The sequence below is a fragment of the Eptatretus burgeri genome, chromosome 3 (genome assembly GCF_056783735.1).
Source record: "Eptatretus burgeri isolate ZD-2024b chromosome 3, Ebu_testis_v1, whole genome shotgun sequence".
Classification (NCBI taxonomy): Eukaryota; Metazoa; Chordata; class Myxini; order Myxiniformes; family Myxinidae; genus Eptatretus; species Eptatretus burgeri.
In genome coordinates this window covers 60633277-60654762 of record NC_140963.1, presented here as the reverse complement: position 1 = coordinate 60654762, position 21486 = coordinate 60633277, and the positions used below count along the sequence as shown (strand labels likewise).

At 43.5% G+C, this 21486-nt stretch overlaps 1 protein-coding gene across 4 annotated transcripts in view; it reads left to right on the top strand.

Annotated features, from left to right (window-relative positions):
- RASSF8 (Ras association domain family member 8) overlaps positions 1 to 21211 on the top strand; it is a 39155-nt gene extending 17944 nt beyond the window's left edge. For 2 of the 4 annotated variants that reach the window (XM_085873655.1, XM_085873654.1), the window contains 5 exons: positions 5705 to 5878; positions 6268 to 6653; positions 10964 to 12499; positions 13924 to 14032; positions 17482 to 21211. In XM_085873655.1, coding sequence (XP_085729781.1) covers positions 5776 to 5878; positions 6268 to 6653; positions 10964 to 12499; positions 13924 to 14032; positions 17482 to 17621 — 2274 coding nt within the window. In that variant the 5' untranslated portion in view covers positions 5705 to 5775 and the 3' untranslated portion in view covers positions 17622 to 21211. The remainder of the gene's footprint in view (positions 1 to 5704; positions 5879 to 6267; positions 6654 to 10963; positions 12500 to 13923; positions 14033 to 17481) is intronic. The other 2 variants (XM_085873656.1, XM_085873657.1) reach the window with 2 other exon arrangements.
- The last annotated feature ends 275 nt before the right edge of the window (positions 21212 to 21486 follow it).

Below are 21486 nucleotides of genomic sequence, written 5' to 3'. Positions count from 1 at the left end.
GGCAGTAAACAATGTAGCACAAAAAAGATTAACTAAACTGGTAAAAACGTGATTCAATAAGTTCACTAATCAGTCAAGTTCAGGAGGTTCCAAGTGAGAGCACATACATTACATAACATAACGTAAGATTTCTCAAAAAAAAAGAATATTTATGTGATGTCACTCAACAGACACCAAACAATGTGATTGATTGCAGGGCACAAGTCCATTTGTTCTGCAGCGTGCAACGTTCACACATCTCCTACTCTGTTAAGATGACCCCTCCCTCACGATACGCATGCCCCCCCCCTTGCATCATTATCTTTCTCACGATCTCAACAACAACAACATACTTGGAAAGAATACAACATCTAAGAAATAACACAACAATTTCTCAAAGTTTTATTGACTTTTTTTTGTTTCCAGTTGTCGCCTGTGATGTGTGACGTCACACTTCCTGCAAATAGCGTCCCTACAATAAAGAGCAGTGTTTCCTGGTTTATAGAGACCAGGTGGTGATAAGTGGTGGCTTGGATTTGGCCATTATTATGGCTTGAATTTGGAACGGTAATTTGTGGACAGTATACGAATGAAAACTATCCAAATCAAATCGTACCAATGAAAATACTCGAAAGTGCCGATAAGTATCACAGAGGGAATTGGCCTACCGATTGATTTGGGGTGCGGACGAATGGTGGACGAGCCGAAGTGACGATGTGGACAGATGAGGATTGAGGGAATTGGTGGGTTGCGTAAATCTCATGACGTCACCCATCCAATAGAGTCAGATTAGAGCGGTACCTTGCATTTCGGATAGAGAATGCTACAGATCTGTCACTGTGGAAATCCATGCAAGTGGAATGGAAGCGAAACATTGCGTTTTTGAAATTGTTCGTACTTTCCATCCGATACGGGTTTTAACGATACGAAAACGGGTCCGCGGCTTTCAAGAAAGAAGACGGGTCAAACCGCAAAGTACAGGTCACTTGCCATGTAAGAAATACCCTTAGGAGAATCCCTGTGTCGGACTTGGTCTGTGTGCCAAATGTGATGGTTGTTAGCCCAGCGGTGTTTACAGACAGACAGACAGACAGACAGACGAAGAATTTTACTTGTATGACAGTATGTGTATTTCATAGGTCACTGCTATTGCAACCTTTTCACCTTTCATTTCCTTTGGCTTCTCATTATCAACTTCTCTGTGGGTGTCTGTGATAAACGCTGTATTTCCAAAAGTATTGGGACAATAGTCTGCTTAGAATGAGGTTATTTCCGGTGCAGAGTCCACCCGTGGGTGGGGCCAATACATGGCAAGGAAGCATCCTTGCAACAATGGGGTTGCTTGGGAATGCCTACTGCCCATCCTGATCCACCTTTAGACTCCTCCCTTGCCAGACAATTATAAATGAGACACGCTTTGGGCTTGGTCGGCGATGCGGGGCATAAGGTGGAGCCGAGCAGGTGGAGCCGAGCAGGCGGAGTGCTGGGTGAGCAAGCGATCCAGGCGCCATGCTTGGCGTATTTATTAGAGCCAAGCCGAAACACCGTTATACTTGCAGACTTCCTTACACTTCATTATTAAGCTGTCTTCTCACACGTTCTTCTTCTTTCTTTTCCGTCTCATCTACTGTGGTTGCATATTCATAAAAAGAGTATCGGCAAATACGCAAGCCCACTGATCCGCATCTTTTACATTTTTCTTCTCTGCACCTCATCTCCATTTCACTGCACCTCACTGCCCTCTCATTTTGCACCTCCTCTAACCACACACTTTAGACATCCTCAATTTTCCTGCTCCTCCTCCTCCCCCTCCTAAGCAACTGGGAAGCGTTGGTCCGTGTGCCCCACCAGGTACAACAGAGGTCGCAAACACCTCGTCTTTACTCATCTCTCTTTGCTCTCCAACTTTCCTTGTGGTATGTTATCGGTGAATTCAGCCAACTTTGACTCCCAAAAATGAACTTTCCTCCAACCACAGATTTTTTTTTTTTTCTTTTCTTCTCAATCTGCCTTTCATTGATCTGTGATGACTTAAACTATCACCATAACATCTAACTTGGTGTCAGTCCTCCAACACTTCTCTATAGTATTACAACCAGTCCCTTTGTGACACATCTGACTTTTCCTCATCTTTTAGATTCCCAATCCTTATTTCTCTGAATGGTTTCTACTCTTTACCATACTGAATCAAGTGCACGTACTCCTCCAACCTTTATTATTCTTCCTCATCTTCCCTTGACTCCTCCGAACATATCCATGATAAAGCAGGAGTGTCTTTCTCTTTCTGTCCGTCCCTAAACTACTCCCTCAGTTTTGGGGCTAGCCCCGTCAAATCTTCTGTGGAACGTTTTGCGGTCCCAGCAGATGTCCTAAGCTGGGTAGGAGGTTTCATAAATTCCTCAATCCAATTATGACTTTGACTTTCGATCCGTATGGAGCTGTTCGTCTGTATTGGGTGTCACGTGAGAACGGCGTGATATTTGGTGACCTCACGAGTATTTGTGTTTTGTTATATTAACTAGCAGATCGCCCGATGGGTGATCTTGTTCCAAGCATGCAACACGTTCTTGTGACGCATACCTTTATTTGGGCGGTGTACAGTGCACCCTCACCTATCGCGGTTGATGCGTTCCAGACCCACCCGCGATAGGTGAAAATCCGCGAAGTAGAAACCACATATTTATTTAAATATATTTAAGCGTATTTTAAACCATTATACAACATCCACACACTCTTATTAACCTTCCCCACACACCTTTAATCAGTTATTTAAAAAAAAAAATTTAAAAATTTTTCATTGGAAATGCGACTTCATGGGGCTGCAAAGCCTAAGACCAAAATTTTTTTTAAAATACTATATTGTACTATAAAATATAAAAAACATATTATGGGTACTGACCTACGAAGATATGACGATGATAGCTGTGCAATACTGATGACGATGATGAGATGAATGTAGTACTGCACAGCCAAGAAGAGCATTAAATCTCTTATACTGGAGGCGCCTCTTCATCAGGCGCCTCGTCATTGAAAACCCGCGATGTAGTGAACCGCGATATAGCGAGGGAGCACTGTATAGGCAACTGACAGCTCTGTATTGGCAAAACAAAAATTGTTCATGAAGGAAAAACATACCTATTGCCTATAATTCAAAACACTTCACTGCACTGGAAAATGTGGGGACAGGAATACTGTACTGTAAATGGTGAAGACTTGTGATACCCTCCCCCACCTGGAGCGACATGGTACACATTTACATTCTGTATTTGCATCCCCTCCCCCTCTCCTTCCCCCAAGACCACCTGCAAAGATAAAAACACCCCGATACACTAATTGGGGCCATGCTGATCCGATGGAGCAAGTCTGGATGTAATCGGCCCAGAACTGTCGGATGAGTCGTACGACAAACAAACAAACACTGGTCCGTGAATTACAGTGAGGATAAGGGAAAAAAGGAGGAAGTGATTGTGAATTTAACATGACATCTTTATGTACTTTTAATATTGTTCTTAACAAATGGGGACAGGAACAACGCAGGCATGATAGGCTGAATGGCCTTCTCATGAGCCAAAGTTTCCTGTGTATCTTCGCGTAATGTTGTTAAGAACAGAAAGAAATGGGGAGGAGACGACATTTGGCCATGTAGTGTAGCGATGGATATCTTGCTGGGTCGTGATGAAAACGGTGAAGAGTAAGAAACACCGCTAAATGACCGGCGAGCTGATCTTCATTCCTCCTTGGTGTCGGCTTGTTACAAATGGAGGAAGCAAATTGTCACGGAAAGAGACCTTAAACAGCTAGAAAAGCTAAAGATGCGCCACCAAGCCGAGGCCAGTGAGTACTTTTTAAAAGATGGGATAAGGTCAAAAACGTTTGGGGACCAGAAGCTTTTGAAGTGGTGAAACGGCTTAATCCTCATAGGGCTTTCTTGATCACCTGCAGACATGTCTGGACCACACCATTGTGTAGAGAGTAGAGAGAAAAAAAAACTTGTAACCTTCCAGAGCATCTGAAGGCCCAGCTAAAAGTATTGAACAGAATTAAGACGGTCTCACTCTTGATGATCCAGGCGATGATGCTCATCTGAAGATGGTGAAACACAATTCGCGTGGATGTTTTGCCCACCTGCACATGACTGGTTACGCAGAACATCCAGGAAGTAACTGAACCTCTAACTGGATGTCGTGGAAGACTCAGTAGAAGTTCCCTCAGTGGAAGTGGATATCTGGATAGAAAGGCTGATGTTTTATTTATTTATTTAACATCCAAGGTCAAATCGCTCAAAAGCTGGACAGCATTCAAAGCTCTTCATCGAGCCACAGTCAGGGTCAAAAACAGGGATGGATTAGGGACTGTCTTGATTCATGATTAATTTGACTGCTACCCTTGGAGCGTATCTTATGCGGACTGCAGTACAGCAAATGAAAGTCTGATTCAGGGATGAACCCTCGATTGAAGACCCTTGATATTGATTTATTTGGTGCAAATTGGGATCGGTGTATCCTGCAGGTGAAGTTATCATGGATAACAACATGTCGCAGGAAAACTGTAGTGGGGTGAGAGCTGAGAGGTATGCGCTTACTCAAGCAGTCAGTTTCTTTGTGATAAGTTATTGAACTCCACGACTCACATTATCATTGCATTCACAGTGAGGCAAAATGGCTGTCGATGTTCTGACTTTGCGCTGCTCTTTAAGCCAGGTAGATCATCACAGTGGCGGATCTCGAGGGGTGGTTGCAACCCCCCCCAACTCCCCCTCTAGATCCGCCACTGCATCACACTGCTCGTTTGATGGTTAGAAACTTGAATGTTGATACTGGTTAATTGTGTTACGGTAACTTGAAGTTTAACGTTTCCTGGCTCGATGGGAAAAAGCTAATGGATGATGACGATGATGATGATGTTGTAGTAGTATAGCTCTGTAAGTTCTCTTGAACAAGTCCATGGCATGGAGACAGCCAATTGATCTCCCACATCCAGGATGGTATACCCTGCCTTCACAAGTCGAGGGAGACGGAGACGGAGTAAATAAATAAGGAAAGGGTCGGTCTTTGGGGACCAGTCAACACTCTGACCTTGACCGTGCTGCCCTGACAAATCCAGGCAGCAGGAAAGATTTGCCTTCCATCCTGCATTGGGGGGGGGGGGGTACAACTACTATGAAGAATCATCCCCCCGTAGTTGCTGTTGAACCACATAATATCCAGAGGCAGAATATGTGCCGCCATCTTTCTTGCTTCGCACACTGCATCATGCTCTCCAGGATTTGAGAGAATTGGCTGTCGTTCTATGTGTAAGCAGTGCACTGCTTTCTTCTCGTAGTATAATCTGGGCTCCCATGCCACTCCACTGTTTCCTTCTCATACCATTGAATAAAAGCATCCTGAAGGTACACCTCTGTGAGTTGCCGAGCTCCGACCTCTCAGCTACATTAGAGACAAGCCATAAAAGCAAGAGCTATAAAGCAAGGTTCATGCTGCTAAATATATCATCCAGCTGCCCACATTGGGGGAACATGCAATCTCGCTTCACGGAGTGCATTCCTGCTCGGCTGAATGCAAAGCTCCATTTGAAACCCAGTCCTTCTACTCTGAAACCAATATCAATTTCAACCTTTTTTTTTTTTTTGAATAAATTTGTGAAGATTTTATTTTTATTTTGCACTTTTTGAATTCGATTGTATTTAATGCTGTAAATTGTATGAATGCCCCTCGTTGTTATGCAGAAAATAGCCAGTTCAGAGGTCAAGGTGTGGACTTGACGGAGTGTGCAATCGAACACTGAGCTGCATGCATCATGGAGTTGCGTGTGTGGGTGGATGGCGCACCTCGGGTGGTCTGTGGGGTCACAGCAGACACCACCTGCCAGGATGTGGTGATCGCACTGGCTCAGGCTATTGGTAAGACCATTCTGCACTTAACAGTAACTGCAGTACAGTATATTAACCTGGCATATATATATATATATATATATATATATATATATATATATATATATATATATATATATATATATATATATATATATATATATATATATATATATATATATATACTTGATGCTATACATCTGATAGCACCCAGGATAACATGTCCAGTCTGCTTTCTTTATTCCTACCATGCAAAGGTATAATAATTTTTTTTGTAAGACATAATACCAGGCAAGCAGCTCTTTATGGAAAAAAAACAACATTTTTTTTGGCATTGATATGGCTTTACCAGACCTTTAATGATGTGGTTTATTTCCTCCTGATATGTGTTTTCTTGTGATCCTCTCCCCAACATCAAGGCCAAACAGGCCGTTTTGCTTTGATGGAGACCTGGCAGGATGTGGAAAGGCCGTTGGCGCCCAAGGAGCGACCGCTTGACGTGATTAGTCGTAGGGGTCTACGGGCGGGCGAGTCCAGCTTCATACTGCGACGTACGGGTTTGCAGATTGACTCGAGCAGCAGTGCAGCCTGGTTTGGTCACTCAGCAGGCGAGATTGTCGGACATCCACTGCAGCGCCGCAGCCTTCCGACGAAAGCTCTAATCTCCAAAGCTGAAAGGGAGGCAAAAGACCAAGGAGAGGTCGTCCGGCGGATTCGATGTCGGGCCCAGACATTGACAGGAGGAGTGCCAATCTTTCTCCAAGCATTATCAAGTACTACCAGTGGATGTAAAACATTGGTTCTGGTGAGGCTGAATTCTTACCATGAACTTAAAAGAGTATTTTGTTGTACTTTCATGTGAAACAAAAATCGAACTTCAAACATGAGGAATTGTGAGATTATAACCAATTTGTTGCACTTCACATACTTGTATGAAAAAAGAATGCACCATGAAGTTACAAACGTAACTTGGTAAAGTTTTGTAGTTTATTTCCTGGAAGCAGAAATGTCTACTGTCATAGACATTTAAATGGCCTAATTATAATGAATTATAAAGTTTGTAATACTTTTAGGCAAATGAAAATCATGATTATTGAAATATAAAAATGAAAGAGCCCATTGGGTTTTATGCCTGGTGTTGGCTTAATGGTTCGGGTGGTGGACTTTGGATCCTGGGGTCCTGAGTTCAAATCCTGCTCAGCTGTTGAATTAATACCAGGTGGGGTTAACTCGGCCTGTCATCCTTCCGAGGTCGGCAAAATGAGTGCCAGCATGCTGGTGTACCGTGTCGGAGTGGTGACCCGTCCAAGATTGTACCAATTGCCAAGGAGACTGCTTCGGCAGCACCGACGCTCTGCACAGAGTATGGTCCCATTGTCCTCTCCTCCATTGGGTTACGAGCACATGTGATGGCATCTGCTCATAACCTGAATGGCTCTTTCAATTTCATATTTCACTAATCATTATTTTCATTTACCGAAAAGTATTACTAACTTTATTTTATAATTGATGAAATTGATGTGCCACAGTCTTTTTTTTATTTTTTTATTTTTTTTCTTCTTTTTTGTACATAAGGTGAAGGTCATGGAAGAGCGAGAATGGAGATTTGTTCAGGACACAACAGAACAAATGGAACAGTACAGAGAGGGGGGACACCAACAGCAATGTTGAAGGACAAAATAGAGGGACACATGGAGAAACAAGCGGTGTGGCGAGGAATGAGGGGAAGAAGGATTCATGGGGTGGACAAATTGGATACAGAAGCAAAGTCTTAGGAGGAAAAAACTGGAAATTTGGAAGGAGGTGGACTTGAGGCAGGGGGAGTGGGGATTAACAGCGGTGGAAAAGATCATAGTTTTGGATTGGGGATGATCTGAGATGGTTGTGAACAGCTGTCCTGAAGACCTGAAGTGAAGAATGAGATTGAAGAGAATGTAGAAGTTGGTTCCATGGGTGGGGAAAAATAAGAAAAATTAGTGGAGGTGAGCTGTGATTCTGGTCTTTGGGGGTTCCACCAGAAGGGGGTTCCACCAGAAGGGGGTTGATGGTGAATAACATCTGCAGAAATCAACGGGGGGGGGGACACAACACCGAAAGAGCAGAGGGTCCAAGACCAGAAAGGAGGCAATCAAAGACAGAGAGTTCACTGACCTGGCTGCAATGGGAAAGTGATAGGCCCATAGACTTGGCTTCATCACAGGAGATTCCAATAATCTTGAAGGCCTTGGTTTCCACAACGTCAAGCTGAGCAAGGTGTGTGGCAGGGGTACCAGTCGAGAGGGGAGAGCAGAATTTAATCAAGCTATGGATGAAGGCCTTGTAGGTGGACAGGAGTTCAGGTGTGCAAAGGAAGGACTTTGTGTGATGAAGGATGCCCAGTTGGTGGCTGGCTTTGGACACCAACTTAGAAATGTGGTTTGCCCAAGAAAGATCATCGCTGATATTGAGATCCATGAGTTTGAGTGACTGTACTCCCTCAAGAGGATTAAGAAAGTAGATAGGAGGGTTTGTGCATGAGATAGAGAGAGATATTGAGGACAAGAGGATTGTTGAGAAATTGGGGGGGGGGGGGTGGGTTACAGACTATCATTTCAGAGACATGGTGATGGTGTGAGATTTGTCAGGATTGAAAGACATATTCCAAGTGATTGACCAGCTTGTGATTTTATCCAGGTTTGAAGAGAGTGAAGAGGCTGCTGCTTGCCAATGAGAGGGATGAGAGATGGTACGGCAGAGGGTGGAGTCATCAGTAAAGCGATAAAGAGGATTTTCCAGAGAATCTGAGAGATCATTGATGAAAACCAGAAAAAGCACAGGGCCTAGAATACTGCCTTGATAAACTCCAGCATGAATGACGAGAGGGGACGAGAAAATTCCATCAAGAGCCATGTCTTGACTGCGACAGGAGAGGAAGTCCATGAGCCATGAGTGGAGATTGCCTTGGATATGATAAGAAGAGAGTTTGGTGAGCAGTGTGGGATGCCAGACAGTATTGAAAGCTCGCGATATGTCGAGGGATATGGCTCTGATCTCACTTTTGACATTTTTGACCTCCATCCATTATTGAGAAAGCAGAAGTCGCATGTCCAGGGTTGAGTGACCTGATCGAAATCCACAATGATGGTCGCAAATCAAGTCATTTGAGAAGAGGAAGGATTTGATGTTGGAAACGATGATGGACTCCATGACCTTGTTGATTGGTTTGTAGTTGCAGGGATCTGTTTTTACACCTTTTTTATGCAGGGCCGTGATGTTTATTGATTTCCAAGCAGATGGCAGATGACCTTGAGTAAATGAGAGGGTGAATAGAACAGAGAGAGAGGGTGAGCAAGAGCAGAGGAGCAGGTTTTTTTTTAGGATATGTGAGTTGATGCCATCTGGATTTGCAGAATCTGAGTCAAGATTTGACAGGAAGCTCTCCACCTTGTCAGGAGATAAGGACACAGAGTCCAGGAACAGCTGGGTGTGACTGGGTAAGGTAAAGGGTTCCCATGTAAGGGACCCTCAAAATAATTTATTGGATGATTACGTCATTGGCATCTCTATCGGGGAAAAATAGAGTTAAACAAGTCAGAAAAAAAAAAACATTTCTTAAAAGTGAAACAAACATAAACATGTGGGGATGGAATCCCCAAAAAACAACCAAACAAGGTTGCAATGACTACAATACAACACAATCCTTTTACGGATTACCGTCACGACATACTTAGATATTTTTCCATCTCAATCCCACAACAAATAAAATACACAATCACACCAACGCACACTACAAATCTACAACTACCTCCAACATAGACATCTTCATACAATTGTTACTGTTGCCACATTTAACAAAAATGACACTTCGAGACCTGGGAGGACTCTGTTCCACCTTCTGAAACCCGCATATGGAGATGACAGGCAGACACAGACACAGACACTGCAATTTTCTCGCATCCCCTTTGGGGTGAGATGAAAAAGAAGAACTGACTATAATATTATGGGCCAGCAGGGAAAGCTAAAGAACAAGGGGAAATAAGACTAAATGGGGGAAAAGAATTAATAGGGGAACAAGTAATGAAATGGATAAGGCCGAATAGAAGGATCGGCAGCCAATCTGTTCATTGGATTTACGTTTTCATGCCCTGGTAACGTGATGGGAATGAAATCTGTTGTAACAGATTTTGTGCCACCATGCCGTGTGGTTCTCCAATGTCTGTTGGATACCTTCACCATCATCAAGATGTTTGGAATCTACATACAGTGGTATCTCACCAAGCATTTCAAATTCCAACAAGTTGGAAACAAATGTTTCGCAGCCAGAAACGCATGATCTCGTGGACTTTGCAGGACATCTGGCAGATTGTTCTTCTTTATCCATCTGACAAATAATGTACTTAGTCCAATCAGTGGGAGTCGTCGAAGTGTCTTTTATTAGTGCCTCTGCACTTCCAATCACTACCACCATCTGTTTAGACATATTGTTCGGTCTGATGGATTATCACAACACTGCTGGACTTCTATACACTAAACTACTAAAGTTGTGTTCTCCAGCTGCATTCAATAGTGACAGCGACATTCAACGGTGGCTTGACTTCTACAGCTGCATAATGTGGTGATCTTCAACACAGCACTTCGCAGTCAGTTATCTGCAAGTAAAAAAAACACAATGTAAACAATTAGTATTCTCACGTAACTAGATTAGCTCTGCCCATATGCAGTTAACCCATTGCAGGCCAAACTCGTCCCCAGGAATCTTCGCTCCGGCTGCAATGTTGGACTGGGTTCTTTTGAAACCCGTCGAGCACTTATAACCACTCAACAATGTTAATTGGAAGTGGAGATTTTCTCAAAGAAATGTATTTCAAAAATATGAAGCCATGCCCCATTAAAAGGCAAATTTTGGTGGGGTCCACCACTTATCTTATTTAGCGCATGTGTACCAAATGTGATGCTTTGATCACAAAGTGAATGGTGCACCTGTTTTTTGGGGTACGAAGAAGCTGTACTATTTGTGTGTTACATTTTAACGACATGATACAAGATCTGCACCCATAAGCTATTGAATGCATCAAATGGAATTTTGTGAGATTCTCGGGTTTAAAGAATATCGAGTGAATAAATTGTTCTATTCAGCAGGAAGAAAAGCTTGTGGGACAGAAGAAGAGTGCTTGCAACCTGGGATGTAGCGAAGAACGAACAGGACAAGGCACAGCCAAGAATTGTGATCTTCGGCACGCGAGGGTACAAATTGCCACCCCTTTGTATTGCAATGAGAAGATCAAAGACGATGCAACGAAAACGGTGGAAGGATGTGTGGGGAGCCAAAGCCAGGATGGAGTCGAGAAATCGCTGCTGGTTCTGGAACAAGAACGAGAAATGTTTGACATTTACAAGAACACAAGCTTTCGTTCTTTCTATTACCAAAACTGTCAACATTATGGTGAACCAGAGAAAGATGCAATGGATTTAAACATCGAAGACGTGGGGATTAAATGGATACAAGATACAAAATGCATTTCCTCAAGAGATGACGTCAACTTCTTCGAAACGACCGCAAGCATTGGAGACTCCTTGGAATTCTACAAAAATCAGGAGTTAAAAAGTGGAATAATTTTGAAAATGAAACGAGTTTGTGGTTTCGGATCTGTTCCTCAGAATGAGGGAAAGATGAAGATAGGCTTACCGGAGGATGAAGATAATAATTGCACCGATGCCCATGAAAAGGCTAAAGGTGCTGAAGAAGAAAGGGAACTCAAAAGGCTTGCAGATTTAGAAGAGGAAGAGGACTTTTGGCACAACGAATTGTTAATGGAAGAGCGACGTGGGGAAGGGCTCGGTGCACGACTGCTGGCACTTCGAGCGGGCCTTAACGCCTGTGAAACAAAGCTGTTGGCGAGCGAAGAACAGCTGCTGTCACTCATGAAATGTGTCCAGCATGCACAGGTGACTGGAGAAATGGAGGGGGAGGACAGAGACATTAAACCTCATGACCTCAGCTGTTTCATGGAAAAAAACACAGTACTTTCTCCTGCAGCAAACCACCAGGGATCGACATCATCTGTATGCTTGGATGGAGATGGTCTTTCAACTTTTCCTGAAGGTGAAGAGGTTTGTCCTTTGAATCGGCAACGTGTTCCTCCAACTCCTGAACCAAACGAGCACCAAAATGCCTCCAATAGCAACTCCCACTGCACATTGCCATTGTCTCTTTCCATGACTGATAGGTGGCATTCTTCATTACATGGCCCCTTTTCTCCTTCTCTGTTAAAAGAAGATCTCCGACCGTTGTCCACGAGTGAAACCAGTCCAGTCTTGGGTACCGAGGAGAAGACAAACACTGAAGATGCTTCCGACGGTTGTGACCGGCTGCCACCTCTGGATCTTTGTGAAAATAACTCGATAAGGCCACTTGATGGACAGTGCAGAGTCGACGGTCGAGAACAGATCTTAGCTTATTGGAAAGAAAACGAGAGAATGAATATGGAAGAAGAGAGCGAGGATATTTGTGCGGAAGAAGAAATCGAAGAGAGCAGTGAGAAAGAGGAAGGAAGAATGTTGAGGAGACAGCTGGCCGATGCGTTGAATGAAGCGACCCGCCTTGATCAAGAACATCAAAAGGTCGATGGTGCTCTGCTCCATGCTGCGCACATTGCCAAGGTAACCACGACGGTAAATATCACAGTTTAGTCAAACACAGCGATACGTATTACCTGCTGTCTTCAGTTGACATGTTATTGGGGAGGTTTTGCCTATTTAACTACAAATTTCCTTTCGTATCACATGACATTGAAGTCGGAGGAACCAATACGAACTGCAATTTTATATTATTGGGCACCATCTATATATTTTGTACACTGGTGGGGGGAGGGATGGGAGGTTGGTGGTTAGCGGATTTACGAACCACAATTGTTGTTTTATATTGTGACCGTCACTGTCCTGGATGACTCCAGTTGAGTATGACTACGATCGCCAATCGTCCTGGATGACTCCAGTTGAGTATGACTACGATCGCCAATCGTCCTGGAAACTTATTTCCGGCTTCCACATCAAAAAAAAAAAAATAATAATAAACATGTATTATTTCACACTTAACTGCAGATACTTGGAAATAACTATCGTTCTACTAAAGATTGACTCCTTTAGCCCCTAGAAACCATAACTACAACAATATATTTGTTTTCCCCTCTTTTCCCCCCCCTCCTACAGTGGTCATTTTAAATAAATGTTGATTCAGTTTGTGGGAAAGTTATCGCCCCTTCCAAACAACACCATTGCATTGTGGGGGTTCAATTATGAGGATGTGGGAAAGCTTAGGGCAGTGAAGTGTAATTCAATTTTCACTTTGCCAAATGCCGGGGGGGGGGGGGGTGGGGGAGGGGAAATGACAAATGTTCTTCCTCTCCCACAATGTAAATGAATCGTGGACAATGCAAGTACAAATTAATCAAACGCAGTGATACTTTCCAGAATCGGGACGTATCAAATACGAACCCGGCTTGAACAACACCATAAAGGTACATTTATCCAGCAATTCCCGACATGCAATAGGTTTTATCACCTGAAAGTTGACAAAGGTGTGCTGAACTGCCATGGGAAGCAAACTATAAAGTTGACGTTTTGGGTGTTAGCCATTCATCAGAGCAAGAGCTAATGCCCTAAACATCAGCATTGCTTTTCTTCAGATGGCGGTTAGCACACCTTTGTCAACTTCCAGGTGACAAAAGCTATTGGAACTGTCCGTCGATGTGGATCGACATGAGCCTTGACAGTCTGGTGTTGCTCTATTCCCGACAAAAACTTTTCATCTGTCGTCCATTGTCAACTGTCACCCATGTCATGGAAAAGGCGTTGAGCACCTTTGCCTCATTTAAGAGTGCTGCAGGTACGAATTCCCAGACCAAACCAACTTGTGCTGTTCTCAGGTTCTGACGGGGTCACAATCCCAGACAGCATTGTACAATTTCCAACCTCTCCTAATATATTCCCAAACAATTCCCAAGCTCTGTCTCAAGATTATCAATACTGATCGATTGTATTTCCGTCACGATGGGTTGGTGCTCATGTTTGGAGTTGACCACTGTTTGGATTTGCAGGAGCGTGGCGCCTGTTGGGAGGCGCTGTGTCGGGAGCTAAGGCGACTGCATCTGCAGGAATTTATCCGGCACACCGGATCGCGAGTCTCCGTGCTGCCCCCACATCCAGGTATTATTGTCAGCGGCACCGCCTGCGTTGCTGGTCGATTTTAGGATTATGTAATGCATACTTACAGCTTGATGCTCAACACACTACCAGACAGAAAAAGAATAAACTGCAAACATGTTTATGATGTATCACGTTCTCAACAAGAACGGCACTCAGTATAACGCACACCTTGAGCCAGGCTGAACAGTTGAGTATATTTTGGTATCCACCGATAGGCCAGATCTGGATCCGGACCTGAACCAAGATCAAATCGGTTTGTTCTCGTCACTCACCAAGTTTCACCCGAATGCGTCCATAACTTTCAAGTATCGTGCTATAATATCGTTCTTGCCCCTACCTCTCGGTGAAGAATCACTTTAAAAATGAGACGGGCACCCGGTGGAGCGCATACCTCCACCACGCAATGCCCGATCCATTTATGGGATATCACGATACATATCGTTTTTGGCTCGATCTCTCAATGGTGAAGAATCATTTTGAAAATTAAATAATTCTCATATCCAGATTCGGATTCAGATCTTCACCAAAATCTAATCAGTTCATCCTTGTCAACACCCAACCTCTCCCGAAAATTTCGTGCAAAACCTTTAATAACTGTATGAGATATCCTGCTCATAAACAAACAGACAGACAGACAGACAGACAGACGTGAAAACATAACCTCCACCCACTTTAGGTGGTGGAGGTAAAAATGCAAAATAGGGAATGCCGATGAAGCCAGCTCTATATCGATGGCGTATTGATCGCTATATGGATTGCAGTACCTGCACCACACCTAAAGCATTCACTTAACATGATGGAGGCTGAGGTTTTTATAAATCACTGATGTTTCATATCGTGTAACACATTTCATACTTGGGTCCCACATACAGTACTTCAAGTGATGTGTCCTAACTGGTTTATCCATGAATGTAACACGTACAATAATTGTAATAATAATTAGAGACTGATGAGTCTCTTGAAGAGAGTTCCGGCGTGGATGTATCGCCATGATAAGGTGAGGGCCTGTTCCTGGACGGGTCACCATTTCGACGCAGGATACAGTGCTTGATTGAATGTGCCAGGAGTTTGTTGGAGCTGGCGATGGCTCATACCTGCTCTTTCTTGAAGACACAATGCGATATTCAACGTCTACCAACAAGCAGTGCTGGCAGACCGGTCGTCTGCCTGAGCATTCATCCTATATCGACTGCAGACACATTGATGCATCGCTCTGCATGTGAATCACCAGGGTGACCGTTTTATAGCTGGGTCGATATTCAAACCCAGGCTACTGTGTGTACCTCTCGGTCTAGGATATCCTGCCCTCCCATTTGACACTCAACAGTGATATAAATAGAAACATGTGCTGCTTTGTGGTTTGGTCTGCAATTCGTTACGTTTGGACATGAAATGACGACTGTTTAGAACTGCCCCTCGGTCGTCGTCTTCGCAGACGATGCGAATTGCAGATCGCATGATCGAGGTGATTTTATTACCTCCGCCACTGAAGGTGAAGGAGGTCATGTTTTCACCCCTCCCTGTCTATTTGTAACTTGCAAAATCGAAGATTTTTCAAGTGTATTGGTCAGTCAATTTTGGTATTCTGTCTGTTTGTTTGTATGTCAAGCGCCTACAGGTCACAATTTTAAACTGATCTTCACGAAACTCAACCACATGGTAGAATTTGTCATCAGCAAGAAGCCTATTGTTTTTGAGGTTAAAAGGTCAACAACTAAGGTCCATCCATCCATTGGGACCATACTCTGTGCAGAGCGTTGATGCTGCCAAAGCAGTCTCCTTGGCTATTGGGCACAATCCTGGACGGGTCGCCACTCCGACACAGTATACCAGCAAGCTGGCACTCATTTTGCCGACCTCGGAAGGATGACAGGCAGAGTCAACCCCACCTGGTATTAATTCAACAGCCGAGTAGGATTTGAACTCAGGATCCAAGGATCCCAAGCCCGCCACCCGAACCATTAAGCCAACACCAGGCACACAACGAAGATGTTGTTTCTAAAATCCTCAATTTTCAATCCGATTAAATTGAAATTTGAAGAATACATACTTCAGGTCACTTAATTCAACCCGCCAATTATTTTTGAGGTCAGCATAGGCCAAAGGTCAACAACTTAGGTGAGATTTCTAAAATCCTCAATTTTCATCCGATTGACTTGAAATTTGAAGAGGATTTGCATATCAGGTCACTGAATTCAAATAGCCAATTCTTTTTTGATGTCAACATTGGCCAAAAGGTCAACATAGGCCGAATTTCTAAAAATGTCAATTTTTATCCGATTGCCTTGAAATTTGAAGAGAATTTGCATATTTGGTCATTTAATTCAACCACCAATTATTTTTGAGGTCAAATTTGTTTTATGGATTTTGCAAGTTTTGTGCTCTGCATGACGTCGTCGTCTTATTTGACAGTGTGCAGGATATCTCAAAATGTTGCGGATGGATCCGGATGAAATTTGGTGCGCAGGTTGGGTGTTGATAAGAATGAACTGATTCGAATTTGGGGGAGATCCGAATCCAGATCTGGATACGAGAATTATTTAATTTTTAAAGTGATTCTTCACCATTGAGAGATGGGGCCAAAAATTTTATATATAGCACGATATTTCAAAAACTTGTTGGGCCCGAAATGTTCTCGTGGATCAGGCATTGCGTGGGGGAGGTGTGCGCTCCACTGAGTGCCCTTCTCATTTGTAAAATATTACTGTGATATGATATGACTGTGATATGGCAGGATGGCCTAGAAGTAAGTACACTCGCCTCTCAGCTATCTTGCCTGGGTTTGAATCCTGACCCAGCTATCATCATCATCACTCTTTCCCAGGGAGGGTGATTCATCAATGTGTGCTGTCCCCTCAGATGGACGTTGATCTGGCCTACCATCTGCCAGCATTAGTTTGTGTGTTAAAGATTATTTCGTGAAGAGTAGTCTATCATTCCAAATTATCTATCAAATTCCAAATCCTTGCCCTGTATTCCTGAGTTGGAGTGGTGAACAGACGAGGATTGTAGCCTCGTAACTGCAATGCATTGGGCATGCTGCAAGATGATGATGATGATTATGATGATGATGGATATGGATTGTACCTTAACTGCAGTCAATGTTTCATGAGTGGCACAATTTTTCTGCAAATTCCAGACCCATTAACAGCACTTTTGGGACTTTTTATGTTGTTTGCACGTGTCATTTTGCCATCACTTCTATCATGGAGTCGGAAAAACTTGCCAATTTTGCAGTCGGCTCACATGGCTCCACACTTTTGTAAACTCAGCCACTTTGTGTGAGGTCTCTTCCTACAAAAGCTGTGGTTTAACACGTTTAGAAATCGTTTTAGCAAAATTGGAAAAAGTCAAAAAACACAGAATATGTGATGCTTGATATTGGACCGAGGTTTGTTCTGATGTTTCTGCATCATATCCTTCCCTACCAATTTTTTTTTAACTTGCAGAACCCAAACCCGTCGCTGTGGCTCCACCACGTCACATGTCCCGGTCACCAAGACCCACGACACCTTCTCCGTCACGGCCATTACCTAGCAATCCCAGAGCTCTGCAGAACGTCGGTGGTGCTGAGGGCATTTACGTCTGATGTTTGTTTCAATCCACACTTGACTTTCACTCTGAGTAATGAGGTTGTCTTGAGGTTTATTATTTTTTTTTTTTGTATGCAAGATCTCGGGTTATGGAAGGAGTGAGGTGACTGAAGGTAAAAAATGCAATTGTACTGACAGTGGGGGGGCAACATTTGGACACAACAAGCAAGGCATGAATGAACAGGAAAAAAGAGAGAGACAGAAACAGTAACGCAGAAGTAAAAGGGTTGGGTTAGAGTTAATGGGGTAGAAAAATATCACATGTCAGGATGGGGGATAACAGGAGCTGGTAGGGGAGAGTCCAAATGAACTGTCTCAAGAAATCAGGTGTCCAGAGGAACAAAAGAGTTGAGGTGTGCAGTCAGCCTGGATTTTGGAAGTTTAACCATGAGGGGTTTATCGGAGTAAAGCGTGCCTCATGGAGGAGCTGGTGAGGCATCAAAGGGCTGACAGAGACAGACTGGAGGAAAGGCAATCAAACTTCGAAGCCACCAAAATGTTTGCGACATTTCATGCCCATGACCCAACCCTGGATACCCCAAGTACGAATGCAAAATTTGATGGAGGTCAGCCAAGCCGTTTTCGATTCCATAATGTATAAACATACGTATCCACAGACATTGCCTTATTTTAGTTCGATTTTGTCGTTATAATGTTCTTATACAAATGGACTGGCAGAATGGCCAAGAGGTACGCTCACTCAATACTAAACTGTCGAATGTCTTGCCTGGGTCTAAATCCCGACCCAGCTATAAACTGTCATCTTGGTGTTTCACAGGCAGGGTGATTCATCAATGTGTGCGCCGAACCTCGGATGAACGTTAAACTGGGCGTCCCGTCTACCGGCATTAGTTGGTGGACGCGAAAGATCCCACGACGTTCTTCGTGAAGAGTAGGTGAGCTATCACCGGCACCATGAACAAATTACTAATTCCTGTCCGAACCTTAATCGAACGTCAAACCTAGCCAGCTGGTTCGTGAAAAACTTGGGCCAAGCGCTTCTCCTGGCCAACCGCACAAGAGAGTGGAATAGGAGTGTTCTGAAACAAATACATGCAGTTTGTGTTAACCAGTTCCCATAATCACTAGTTTCTTGCTTTTTAGCCGCGTCTCGCGTGGCGAACGCTGGCTCTCAGAGCTCTGCGTTGTTGTTGTTCTTCTTCTGGTAAAGACAAAACCTTTCGGACTCAGCTCTTTTATATACAGGATCCGGATCTCCTTAGATACTAAACACCTGTACACATCCTCACATTGAGGGTGCCTTTTGAGAGCGTCTATCACGAACTTTTAATATATATTCGGACATTTGATTTAAAGTTTCGAAAAGTTGACGTTACTATTTAAAGATTATTCCATTTAATGTATTGTAATTTCGTAAATACACGATTTTCTCGTTATGAACAGGAGCCTCCATGACTGGTCTCGCTATTGGCTCCATCAAGGCACGTGACGAAATATCGGAAGTTGTTATTGCCTTTAGAATGCGGCTCTTGGACACATTTGTCCTTGTTTTCTGTACAAGAGTCTGTTCATGAAGAAGCAAAACGAGAAAGGTCAGCAGGTTTATAAACTAAACTACCAAATGGTATGGAGGGATGGATGTGCACAAGGGGGAAAAGTTGGAATAAATCAAATACAAGTAATAACAATGACCTAGAAAAGAATCGACCGAGAAAGAATCAGTCGAGATCATGGATGAGAGTACGATTGGAAGTTGTTGTTTCGATTGCAGTCTGTGGATGTTGGTGGCATAATTCCTGGAAGCACAGCTGTGCCACTGATGCATTTCCCCCAATACCTGTAAGCTGGTACTCATTTTGCCGACCTTGGAAGGATGACAGGCTAAGTCAACTCACCTGGGATTATTTAAACGGCATGACAGGGGCTCAAACTCAAAGACTCTAATATCTTAAGCCAGTCACCTTAACTGTTAAGCCAACACCTGGCTTACGATGGGCAGTGCATTTGAAAGACTAAAGTGTGGAGGATGAGACAACAGGCACTGCAGATGAGTCTACAATTGGGAGAATAAGGGGACTAATGAATGCAGGTGGGTAACCCGTCTCGACTTTGGGAAGGTGAGAAGATGGGGGTTTCAACAGGAACGTGTGCGACCTCAGTGGCTTGGGGAAGTCAGAGATCAGAGAGGGCAGGAGGAGCGATGCCAGATGTAAGCTTGTATAAAACGGAGTCCATCAGTTTGCTGCTGGTGGGACAGTGACAGTCCTTGGTGATGCACCTCAGCACTTGAGATACAAATGTCGAAGAAAGTCTTGTTTTTCACCACCTCAAGAGGAGCAAGGTGAGAAGCAGGAGAACCAACCTAAAGTGGTGTGCCATATTATCCATGAAGCTCCATATGAAAGCAGAGTATACCGTGATGAGCAGGTTTCACAGGCAGGTGAGGCAGTGTGAGGGCATGTGACCCGTCTACATTGAACCTCGTGTTCCAAGTAGCTGACAAGCTGCTTATCTTGTCCAGCTCTTAGCCTGTCATCCCTTTTTTTTTTGTAATGACCAGCTTTTTCACAAGTGTGATGTATTGTTCTGCACAAGATGGGGTCGTGGGCAAAATGGTGAGGTTGGTTTTCAAAAGAATCGGACATGTTTTATCTCGATCAAGAAGAATGTAGGTCTTAAGATCAGCTTTGTGGAACCCCAGCCTAAAGGGAAAGCTTTCATCTATGTATTGAAAATCAAGATGGCAGCAAGTGAGAGAAAGAGGGAGCAGCAGTATTTATGGCCAATGAAAATATCATGCCTGTTGAGATTTAGAGGGGAATGGTTGCACAGTATGTTGATGATTGCCTGACACGGACCGTTGTTTTAGGAGGCAAGCAGTACACCGACTATGTACGATTCGAAAGAATTGTACACCGAAGCCAAACAAAAACCTCCACTCCGATCGGACAGGTGTCTCCAACGTTGGAGAACACCTTGAAAAGTAAAGTATTATTTTTATAACGCACAAAACATGTCACAACGGTGATCTTTACAAACAAGATGTTTGGTCATTTTGAACCACGTTTGTATGCAACAGAATTTAAGGCAAAATTAAGAGGACAATGCCTGTTTGTTTTTCTACAGCGATACAAGGCTCATGGAAGAGCTTGTACATACATGCATACTGTATATCACATGCACAAGGTGATTAGTAGACATACTTTAACATGTATTTGAACCTGGCTTTTCCACATCACGAGGGCAGTGGTTCCGATGGGAACACTAACAGGCCAATACAAAAGTTTTGAAGTGTGACATTGTGGAGTAACCACGTACCTGTCTTCCTCATCATTTAACGTGGTCACCGCATTTACTTCACGACTTTGACTCCAGGTCCACAGACGGACATGTGTGAACTTCAGTTCAAGTACATATTGGTGAAACGACAGCCTGAGACTGGCCGTACTGCTCTGGACTGATCCCTTGCCTAAGTTGAGGGTCAGAGTCATGTACGAGAGAATCGACTCGTTATATGGACATTTCCTCATTCATTCCGTTTTGTACCTTTTTATATTCTCCATGCTCATTCTTACTTTTTACCTTATCTTTCAATAAAGTGTTCGTTGATGGGTTTCGAGGAAGATTGATGTGCTGACTGTCATGAGTATTGCACGTGTACGCGCGTGGTGAGGTCAATGTCACGAATGGGAGCTGTGTGATGCAATATGCATTTATCCTGGATGGTTAACTGGATTTATCTTCCATCTCTCCATGTCAGAAATGCAAAAAAAACAATAATTTATTCATCCTGTATTCCAAGTTACCCTTTCATTCACCAATTTCTTATTTGATAACAGATACACACCTATGTAATCAGGTCTGTTTTATCGGCCGAGCCTCAACACCATTAGAATCGAG